This window comes from Montipora foliosa, chromosome 13 (genome assembly GCF_036669935.1).
Source record: "Montipora foliosa isolate CH-2021 chromosome 13, ASM3666993v2, whole genome shotgun sequence".
Taxonomy (NCBI): domain Eukaryota; kingdom Metazoa; phylum Cnidaria; class Anthozoa; order Scleractinia; family Acroporidae; genus Montipora; species Montipora foliosa.
This window is the reverse complement of record NC_090881.1, coordinates 638084-649417: the sequence shown is the minus strand read 5'-3', so window position 1 is coordinate 649417 and position 11334 is coordinate 638084. Positions and strand designations below refer to the sequence as shown.

At 40.7% G+C, this 11334-nt stretch overlaps 1 protein-coding gene across 1 annotated transcript; it reads right to left on the bottom strand.

Moving 5' to 3' along the window:
- Positions 1–1823: 1823 nt before the first annotated feature.
- Positions 1824–11188, bottom strand: LOC137983543 (dedicator of cytokinesis protein 9-like). Its single transcript, XM_068830697.1, has 10 exons — positions 11114–11188; positions 9333–9448; positions 8060–8129; positions 7579–7701; positions 6625–6696; positions 4591–4707; positions 3169–3201; positions 2790–2873; positions 2595–2679; positions 1824–1846 (listed from the first exon to the last, which is right to left on the bottom strand). The coding sequence occupies exons 1-10, from the start codon at positions 11129–11131 to the stop codon at positions 1824–1826; spliced, it is 741 nt and encodes a 246-aa protein (XP_068686798.1). The 5' UTR covers positions 11132–11188.
- Between the last annotated feature and the right edge of the window lie 146 nt (positions 11189–11334).

The following is an 11334-nucleotide window of genomic DNA, read 5'->3' as shown; positions in this document are numbered from 1 at the left end:
GTTACTAAGGCCTGTATGCTTGTTAGATTATCTTAATCGCCGATCCTTTATAATATCTTTGTATCCTTATCTTAGAGCAGTTTTCAATCGAGTGTCGAGAGTAATAAGCGAATGGGCCATTTCCGAGTTGCTGTTTGTCTCGCTTTCGAAGTGAGTCTTGGTGCTCAACTATTGTGAGGGAAATGAGTTTGATTTACATAAGAATACGCAACTCATTTGTGCACCAGGACTCGCTTTGAACCTGAGGCATGCAGCAACTCGAAAATGGGCTATTGCTTTGGTTTAGCATTACTTCACTCAGTGATTGGTTCAAAGTTCTCGCGCCTTTTTTTCAACCAATCAGAAGTGAAACCAAAACCAATCGTGGCTCACGCGTGCTCATTTTCCCGCGCTTTGTGTCGGCTAGTTGTAATTACTTCGAGCTTTGATTGGTTTACTGGATTGTCTCCGTCCCTTTTGATTGGCCAAAGCAATTACTTTAGTTTTCGTGTTTTAATGACACTCGATTGAAACTCGCTCTAGAATCTTACCTCTCCATCGTAGCGATCATCCAGTTCATGTTTTACCAACATGTTCCTCAAGACCCTAATCGCTAATTTCCTTATCAGCAGCCCCTGAGTAAGTGCCGAGGAGATCTGCAATCGGCGACAAAATTAGTTGAGACAGTTGCCAACAGAGCACACTGGCAACGACACATTCATTGTTTGCAAAGAAAACTTGTCCAGAAAGTACGTTTCCGGGATACCCCTCCCTCCCCCACCCTAATCAGTGTTGTACCGCTGTCGACAAGGCTCGTAGAAAACAGAAAAACACAACATTGTCCCAGGGGTGCGGGGGAGGGGGCCATTTGCGCCGCCGAGCTTGAAATCGACTCTAAAGGATAAGAGTGTCTCAACAATTTTGACGCCGATTGTGGGAGACAAAAAAAATGGGTAGATACTTGGTGTATTTTTTTCTATTGTTTAATTTTTTTTTAAAGAAGGTAAATCCCTCGGTAATTATACAATACTCCTAGTCGCTTCATGCTACAGAAACTGGAGATAAGCGCCGGCCTGATGGGCCTTCTAGGCTTATGGCAGACTTTACCTTCCTACTTAAGCAGGAAATCACTAGTGATTAAAAAACCCCTCCCACCCCCTAAGGTTTACTAGAGATCGAGCACACTTTACTAATTCTTGATCATCATTAGTTTAAGAAACGTTGTGTCACAGAAAGCTGTAGTTTCCATGTCATGTGCTCTGGACTGCCTCTAGTATTAAGTGGAAGTCTGCGCGTTCATTTCATGCCGACTATAGAAACAGGAACCTTTGCATTCTTTGCAAGATACGTGGTGTATTTGTCATTTAGTGGTTATCTATAGTTTAAAATTATCTAAACACGGTAAAAGCTTCAGGGTTAGGATTAGGGTTATTTATACTCCCCCCTGGATGGGATGCCAGTCCATCGCAGGGTTACCCCCACCATTAAATTCGCCTGTACCCATTTATGGGTGGAGAGAGGCACCGTGAGATTAAAGTGTCTTGCCCAAGAACACAACAAAATGTCCCCGGCCAAGATCCCGAACCCGAACCACTCGATCCGGAGTCGAGCGCACTAACTATCACTGCACGAAAAAAATGGATTTTCACCAAATTTGAACAGCGCAAATATAATGCAAACATATGTTTACTCTAGAGCAAACCTGTAGCAAATGTGGTAAATGCCACATTTGCACCATATTTTCACACCTGTGTGAATATAGCAGCAAATGCGGCATTATGACACGTACCTCTCTCAACAGAAGGCCCACCAGGAAATACCTTTTACAGTAATCATCAGTCAATTCAGTCGTGTACTCCTCCCAGAGCTGAACAGAAACAAAAAAGACGACTGATCAAACCCATTAACGAGGCCCATTAACGTTAGCTCTTTGCTGTTATAAACGTGGCACATGAATTCGTATCCCTTCGAAGAGAGGACTTAGTTTCTACGGAAACTGTGGTGTTGCGCTGGTGGAAGAGTACATGTAAAACACGAAACTTTGGTTTTATCAAACGAGCTGATGAAGGTAGAATTGCCACCAAAAGACTTAATGGCTGATGTTTAGAACATTAGCTCTTTACCAAAGCGAATTGAGATGGGCCATTGGCTCCAGCGAAGGGCTAACGCTGCAACTGGCAGCCATTTCATTCTTCACGGTGGCAAGTCGACCTTTACCGACTCGTTTCATAAAATCAACTTTCCACAACGCTCGGGCCGAAATGGCAAAATGCATAATGCACGTGTATTAAGCGACAGCTTTTGGGGAGGTTTTCTTGATCTTCGTCTGGCACAATTGTTGAGTCAGTTAAACCGGCTTGCCTATTTACTGTGTCTGCCACTGCCAAACACTCCTGCTTGGCCCGAGGGAGAAAAAACTCTCGTTGACTGTCAAAAGTTGACTTCCTACACATTTGACAATGATGTGCAAAAATCGGTTGGTCTCCGTGACAGCATTAGAGCCTATTGGGAGAAAGAACTTGATTTTACTCCGTAACTGCTATCTTCCTTTGGCTCGCATCTGAGACTAAAGTGAATATGAATGCAACAAAGTTTAACCAAACTCGTCACAGTACCTCGAACGTCCAAGGGTAGATTGAGTGGAATGTAATGCTCGTGATTACAGACAACTTGGAGAAACTCAAACTTGAATTCCAGCATCTAAAAGGGAAGGCAAGTCAAAACGCAATACTGAGCACAATCTACCGTGAAACACACACACAAAAAGAAAAACTCAAAAGATACACTTATACCAAAATCATGAACATTACCTGTGTATCAGAATCCTTAAATTGCTCTGAGTAATAACTGATCATTTGAAAGACAAATCCACGATCCAGGTAAGTGAAGCAATCCTAAGAGAGATTGATACCTCAGTCAGATGATCAACGTGTTACTATGGCAACTAAGTTGACTGTGAGGCTAGGAAGCGCTGTCTTTAACGTAACCGGTTGGACCGGTTTTCACTTCTTAACATTTTATTCTGTAACTGACTTTTCGTTCAGTTCATTTGCAAGGTAGATGTCCAAGGTAATTGTGAGCGCTGAAAATAAAGCGCTAACTTAACAGTTTATCACCTATCCCGTGAGAGTACATTGTCAAAAACATTAATATTTGTCGAGATAATTGAACGAAAATTAACAAATGTACCTTGGTGAAGCAGGCCAAGTGAAAATTTGCTTCCTAAGAAAGAAAGGAAACACAACACCATAATTACTTCTCTGAAATTACTTTCAAGGGAACCGAACCGACTGTATCATACTCTGCTTGGCAGAGATTTTCTTGATTTTTCTCTCTAATGAGAAGATAAGGAAACCTTTGCACGAATCTTGATGTTCTGTCACGCATGCGCGTCGTGAACTCGATGCAACGTCACTTCACCTCTTCCGCTATAGGTCAAACGTTAAAATTCAAACTGGCTATAAACCGGTTAAGAGTTCAATTATTCGTCAAAAGCTCTTGACGACATAGAGCGGTTTCCTTTTCTTCTCGCTAGAGAGAGAAAGCAAGGAAACCTCTGTCAAGCAGGATAAGTGTATCACAAATTAAGGTCCCGTCCACACGTATCCGGAAACTTTTGAACCCGCAACTTTTTCTTTCCGGATTCAAAAATATTCTCATCCACACGTAGCGTACTCAAATCGAATTTGCTCGTCCACACGCATCTGAAACGTATCCGGATTCACTCTAGTACTCAGAACTTCTCAAGGAAGCTGAGGTAACAGAGCAAGCGCCAAAAGAAGAAAATAAAGAAATAAAATTGCCCTCGGCAGCCATCTTAAGAATTGATTTCAAGGTAGGGAACTGGGCTCGATCTTGATATGTCATCCGGATTTAGCGTCCACACGGTTTACATATATACATGCTTTATTTAAACACGGTAAAACCTGCAGTAAGAATACAATAGCTATAGTACAATAAAATTCAGTACCTACTGTAGTAATAAAAATACTGTTTTACAAGGTTGCTGTGTGGGAACCTAACCTCCATTTTCATAAAATCGATTCACTTCTTTTTTAAAAGATCTAACTGATTCGATCGTACGTAAATTGTTGTGGTAAGATGTTCCATTGTGAGGCCGCACTGTGTTTGGTTTGGGCAAATTAAGCTTCATTTCTAAATTCCTGACATTGTATTTTGTGGTGCGAATTGAAAACAGGTCCTGTAGATAATCCGGAGCAAGACCATTTAATATTTTAAACATTAGGGTGGTTTTCAGCTTTTTCCGACGCTTAGCGAGATTGTCCTGACGTAGTGGTTAGAAGAAGATGGTTAGCACTCAAGTCGTAACTACTCTTGGTGATAACCCTAACCGCCCTGTTCTGCAATTTTTGCAGTTTATTGCACAGAGTAACGTTGCATTCGTCCCAAACAGAACTACAGTAATCAAAATGGGGCCGAATAAGAGGATTAAAAAATATCCACTCTGGAGAGCGTATTCAAAAAGTTCCGGATTCGCCAGCAAATTCGCCGGATAAGTGTGGACGGAAGGCGTATCCGGAAAGAAAAAGTTACGGATTCAAAAATATTCGGATACGTGTGGACGGGGCCTAAGTTAGTTGTCGCACCAACCTTAGCAATCTGAGGCTGGTCTTTAAGTCTGCTGATGATTTGTGGAACTAAAGCTTGCAGAAAATTCTCTAAACAGCGATTATAGCTATCGGGAAACCAGCTTTGTCGGTTCATTCGCTGCAATCCAAATGTGCAGAATTAATGTCAGGATAGGACCTCTAAAAATGATTGTGGATGAGTTACACTGAATTTCCAAACCGAAACGAAACTAACATTGGTCAGATTCCGAGTGAAGTTATTTTCCCAAAAGTTGTTGTAAGGTCTTGGACTCTAATTTTAAAGTTGAGTTTTATTTTCTTCTTGTATCTCTGCGGTATGTGGCCATTGTCATTGGCAGTATACAGGACACAATATTGTCACTTGGAGCAAACCCAAAGCCATAGTCTGTGATAGTTGATAATGAACGATCATACACCGCATGAACAGATTCTTAAGGATTACCTCTCACGGGTCTTCTGGGCCCGGTTGCTCGAAAGCTGATTAGCTTAATCCAGGATTAGCGTAAACTTTTGTTTCATGTTTTCAACGCTCTGGTGAAAGTTTCCTTTGCTCATTTTTGTTTTTCAAGATTGACTTCTTCTAATGTAAAGTTTTACCGAATATCAGCCTTGAACAGCATTTGGGAGTAGAGAATAAAACGCCTTTGTTAATTTTTAAACTGAGATAAACGTTAACCGGCTTTTGAACAACTGGCCCCTGTAGTTTAGTGGCAGAGCATCTACACAGGTGATCTGGGTCAGTTAAATCGCTCACGTTACGTGCGGGCACTAAGATATATACCGTGCATAACTTCAAAACATTTTGCACGTTTAACTTTTGCCCATAAACTTTCATGAACCGGTTGAAACACTTTTCATTTTCATCGTATGTACCGTGCAACTGAAAACATTGATTTGCGAAGCCATTTTACGTGAGAAAATCCTCAACCAGTGGTCTTCATAACACTAATACATAGATTTAGCCAAGCCTAAAAGCGGAGCTCCCGTTTCTCACCCCAGAAAGCAATATAGAGTACATGGAAATAATTATGCTTCTGTATAAAGTACAAAAGTAACCGTCATTATTACTTATATTATTACTATATATGTGAGGCAGCGAGGCATATATTAAGAAGGAAAACGTTACCTGAAAGCTAACGTACCGTTGTAAATAAGTGTTTTGTCTCTGGCTCTATTTCTCTCACCTTTCCGGTGATTTTCATTGAAAATTTCTCTTCTCCTTCCTCGGCTTCTCGAGACTTTCTTCGCTTAAATTTCTCAAATTTTGTAGCCTCTTGTCTCAAGCTCTTTTGCTTTTCTTCCACTTTCCTGTTCTTTATCCCGTTGCTCGTCACTATTGTGATTTCCCGCCAGAAAAACGCGGGTTGCCAAATGCAACGCCGCCACGCGATTTCCCGCCAAGGAAAATTGCCTACACACTCCCGTCCTCAGAGGCTCTCCTGCCTCCCCACCCCGAAATTAGGGAGTTTTAGCAAAGAAGACGGCTATGGCAACGAAAATGTTAGTCGAAAATATAACTCAGCGCTATCGCAAGTATTTCGCGATTAATCGGTCTTGTTCACCTTGTACAATATAGACGAAGTATCCTGTAACTGAATGGGTACGAACGGTTTTAAATTCAAAACTGCAAATTACTTTTTATTGTTATATGCCCACGTTGTCGTCAAAACCTAAAATTTAGTGATTTCACGTTGTTGTTTTGTGGAGTATGGCAAAGAAATGCACGGAAATTCGTGTTGCACGTGCAGCAGGAGCATTTTACCTTTTTCAACTAATAATATTCTTGCTTTGCGGCGTTGCCGTAGCCGTACCCGTCGTCTTTGCTTAAACTCCCTATTCTGTGCTGGCGGACGAGCGGAAGCGCAAACGAACGTGACGTTATAACCAAAAATTCTCGCACGGATAGATTTCCCAAAAAATCTTACCCATGGTACTCCGCTGGCTAGTTTCCCGAGCCTGAGCTCCCTATAAACCCAAAATATTGTCTTAACGCGCATGATCCTTTTGAGTAAATCGGAGAGGTGTATAAACTTACCTTTAGTTTGTCCGACTGAACAAGCGTCTGTGCCATGCTCTTCACGAAAATCTCGAAGAAAAACCAAGAAAGCTACAAAGTAAAACCATGAATTGCAAGTTAACTATCTCAGTCACCAAACTTCTGAATTTCTTTGAAGTTGTCGGCAAAAAAAGAACTACTCCATAAAATAACTCCAACCAAATCACTAACAGAAAAAAAAAAAGAAGCTTAAGGAGGCTCCAAATAGTTTCTCCTTTTTTTTTTTTTTTTCAAACAAATAAACATATTCTGTCCTTCGATACAGTTAGGGTAGTCATATCAAGACGTAATTTGGCCAGGGTATTAGGTACCCATCGAAGATTTCTCGCATTATATTTTCCTCCAAAATAACCTTGCCAAGGCAACGACATTATACATTTCTTTGAGCCTTAAAATCAACATACATTGTCTTTTTTGAAGAAACGAGACGGTGAAATCTTCCCATTCAGCGTTACCAGATAATGTCAGAAATACTCTCTAAAATAATTTACTTGAAATTCAAGAAAATCTGTAGGCTACTTTTTGGGTTTTTTAAATTTGAAAGACAAACGTTTTAAATTAATCTAACCTAACATGCAAAAAATGAAAGCTTCACCATCCGGAAGCAGAGATATAAACGAGTAAAGTTGCAAAATCAAGAAAAATGAGGGCTTTACAAGATCAGTATCTACGCACGCGTCACCCGCTCATTCGAGTGGTTAAGTCGGTGGTGACCCATTTGAATCATGAGCTGACGCGAGCAGTTTACGAATTACGTGTGTGGCTTACGCGCGCGCACTCAGCTGAAAACTCTTTCGAGCTTCCTTAATCCAGTAGCGTTCGTTGCAATTCCCCTTCACTCCTTTACTCGACTTATTTTGCTCCCAAGATTGTATGTATCTTTTGATACTGTCTCTTCTCTCTCCACCTTTCTCTGAGGTTTGTACCTTGTACCTTCATGAGGTCGTTGACAACCGCTGGATCTGCCCCAGGCTTCAAGTTTGACATCAGGTATTTGGACAGCTGTTCATGAATCGTTTTGGTGTTATCTACGGTGAGCTCAGTCACGAACACGTACTGAAAATATAAAAATAACAAGGGGCTCGGCGATCACCACTTTAACATAGGCTTCACATTCTATCACGTATATGATCTACATGGAGCTTAAACAGTTCTAACGATAGAGCTTAGGTATTTAACAATGAGGAAGAAAATGAGGGGTTGATGATAGTGACAGTGGAAATGGTGACAGTACATATATGATCACAACAAAGATAGACACCGACATCAAGATGCGCTGCTTCGAGTCATAAATTAGGAGTCCAAAAACGCATTTAATGACTTCTATTCGATCACCCACCTTGCACGAAAAGGTCAAACGATACAGAAATGTGACTTCACTTTTGAACTTCAAAAAACATTAAAATTAACAAACCTTCACGTAAGACTTCAGGGCTTCGAGTCGGTTGGCTTTATGCAGCTGGGCAGCGATACGAACAAAGACCCTATCAAACCAGACAAAAAAAAAAAGGAATTTCGTGAAACTCTTTACCAAGGGACAGGAGCAATCGAATCAAGTGAGAACAACATCGTGATGCTGTCCTTCCCAAAAGACATTTCTTGAACTTCCCCAATGGACAGAAGCCAGTATTGCACTGCATGAATAGAACATATTTGCAAGCCCTAGGATTTCACGGTAACGATCGTTTCCGGTACCGTGTCGTTACCGTGTAATTAAAATAACGGAACCGGAAAATAGTTTCCCAGGTAAATATGCAGCCTTACCGATTGATCATTCTGTTGACACTTAAATAGATGTTGAACTTTTTTTAAACAAAGTATACACTGAAGCTCTGTTTTAAAGTATTTACAAGATGTTTATTGAAATCAATGATTATTATAATTAAAAACGGGTTTCCATGAATTTTAACAGAACCAAAAAATAGTTGCAGATGGGTTCCCATGATCTCTGTGCACGGAACCGAAAATTTGTTTTCCATGGGATTTGAAATCCTAGGGCTTGTATTCGTATTCTCAGTATTGGACTGAAACCAGCTTGCAATGGAGGCTAATGCAGGGGAATCTTTTCAAATGTAAATAATTTTGATATAATCCCCAGCATTACCCTCCATTGCAATCTACAAGCAGTTGCAAAAAGGTTGAGACACTGAATCGAAAATTCACCTCTTCTTCCAGTTCATAAGAAAAGTCTTGATGCCCCTCCCTCCCCTCCCCCCTTTTCCAATGTTTATACCCTTTAGTTTGACTGGACACTGCAGATGGGAAAAACTTTGCTTGGGGGGAGGGGGGGTGGGGAAGGGGGGTTGGAGATGCGCTGACTTGAACGACACGCATTGTACGGTTATTAACAGTGAGTGTCTCAACTCTTTTTGCAATTGCTTGTAGTTCCAGGCCAATACTGAGAATACGAATGTAGTATATTACAGCAATTACAGCAGGATATCACAATTCCAACTGTAACCTGGGTCTTACACCACAAGGCCCTCATTACGCCTTTTGTTTTATAAACACTGTGGGAAGGGAGGGAGGAGGGTGAGGGAAACGTTATGCCCATGCAACGCCAATGTTGTCCAGGATTGTAGTAATGGACTGTGTGTGTTGTCATTTAGCCTCTTTTAAATCTACCTACTCCCAAAATGCTTGAAACCAAGACTGAATACGCCCCTGCCAGTGACTTTGTCACATACCTGACAACGTTTAATGACACGTCTTCATTTTCAGTCACAACCAGGATGTGAAAAAGTTGATTGAGTATAACAGGCAGGAATCTCGCGACTGTAATAACGTTTACTAAATTTAGGACCTGTGTAGGGGATAAAAAAAACAAATCAAATACCCTTAATGTTACGAGGCAGTATACAAATATATCTTATTAGATGTCTTGGTCTGTAGTATCGTTGAGTATTTTTACGAGTTGTGCTGTAAAAATATTCAGGGACACTACACTCCAAAACATCTAATAAGCTATTTATTATCCCACTTTTTTGCACTAAATTTTTAGCAGTTAAATTGTAAACAACCGAGAACAAGTGCCGGGGCATCGTCAGCACCTCAACTAGTCAAACCGGTTTTCTACTGTACAAATATCGTGCGTTTTCTGTTACAATTACTAATACAGATGGATCATAAAGTTGGATGATAACAACACTTGTTTACATACTTTTACTTCGTCAAAATAAATACATATTGAGGGAAACAAACAATACAAGTTGCAACCGTCACCACTGGTTTTCCTTGAAACAAAGAGTGGTGTTTTCCAGATGAGGAGAATATAAAATTCTTCCTTGTGGCATCCAAAACAACAATAAAGGTGAACAAAGAACTGGAGCACAGAACATGGAGCGTCCATGTGTGATGTTTCGGCCAACAAACACAGGAGTAGACGAAGTGGAGATGGCTGCTCTTAAAGTTCTTTCATTTAGAGTTATGGTATGAAGTTACAGTTAAACTACCTGAATCCTGGAAATAAGATCTTGAAAAGCCAAAATGGAATTTAGTCTATGCACTCCGTTTAAAATGGCTGGCTTTCAAAAGGCTGAATTCAAGTAACTCTATGTCTTAACTCTTCAAAAATGAACAGTTCCTTTGGAATTTAACTTGAAACACAATCCTGCTACATATGAGCTGTTTTTTGTTTTGTTTTGTATTTGTTTTTGTTTTTTTGTTGTCTTTTTTCATTCTCTGCACAATGTGGCTAGTCGATTGGATAAACATTCTCGCCTCCTATACCAAAATGAAAAGCGCCTGTGGGAAAGGGCAATGTGTAAACCTTAAAACATCTACAGTTGCATTTGAAAAATTGTAGGCGCATGAATTTGTAGAGTCCGTATACTAGCAGGACATGTCGTCCAGCAGGACCTACATAAACGGCCCAACTCCCCACGCGTTCTTGCCACTCAATGGCTACACTAGCATCCGTCCGGTGTTACACAAGTGACAGGTTCGAATCCTGGACAAGGACTCCTATTTTCTAGTTGACCTCTCGCCCGTCGCCAAGAAACAAGTTTCCCAGTCTCCTATATCCTTGTTTTAGCCTACAGCGAAGTTGCATAGAATATGGCTGCGTCACTACGTCTATTTACTGAATTAAAGAACTATTTGTTTTCAAAATGGAATCTTACACCCATTTAATATTTTGGACAACTTCAAATACCCAGGAAGCAATTCAGAAACGTGAGACTAGTTTGTACGTGACTGCACGAAGCTAGTTACAACTGAGGGCCATCTTTCAATTTCTTCCCGAGCAGAGTGCAGTATAAGGAGGTCGAGTGCAAGCCGTTTGAGGTAAGCGACAAACCTGCATCCAATCGGTATTAATTTAAAGAAAATAAAACGTTTGCAAGCTTTTTTTTTTTGTCTTTACTTTAACCTATTTTCCGTTTTCTTGATGTAGGCCGGCTTCAAATCGTGTCTGCTCCGACAGCCAGACAAGCGCCACACACGTGTCTCCTCTGCTAACATACTGTACCTTCAACAATTTCACCATTTCTATATCCGTGGATTGAGAACCATCGTATTTTTGGCAATGTCGGAAAAAGTTGTCGGCTTCAGGATCCTACAAACAAATTAAGAAAGGCTTGGTAATCGTAGAAGCGTCATGTTCTTTGTAGCCGTCAATGAGATGGCGAGAACTTGGTCGAGTGTATGTATCTACAAATTTGAACACTCCCAAGACAGAGGAAAGGAACA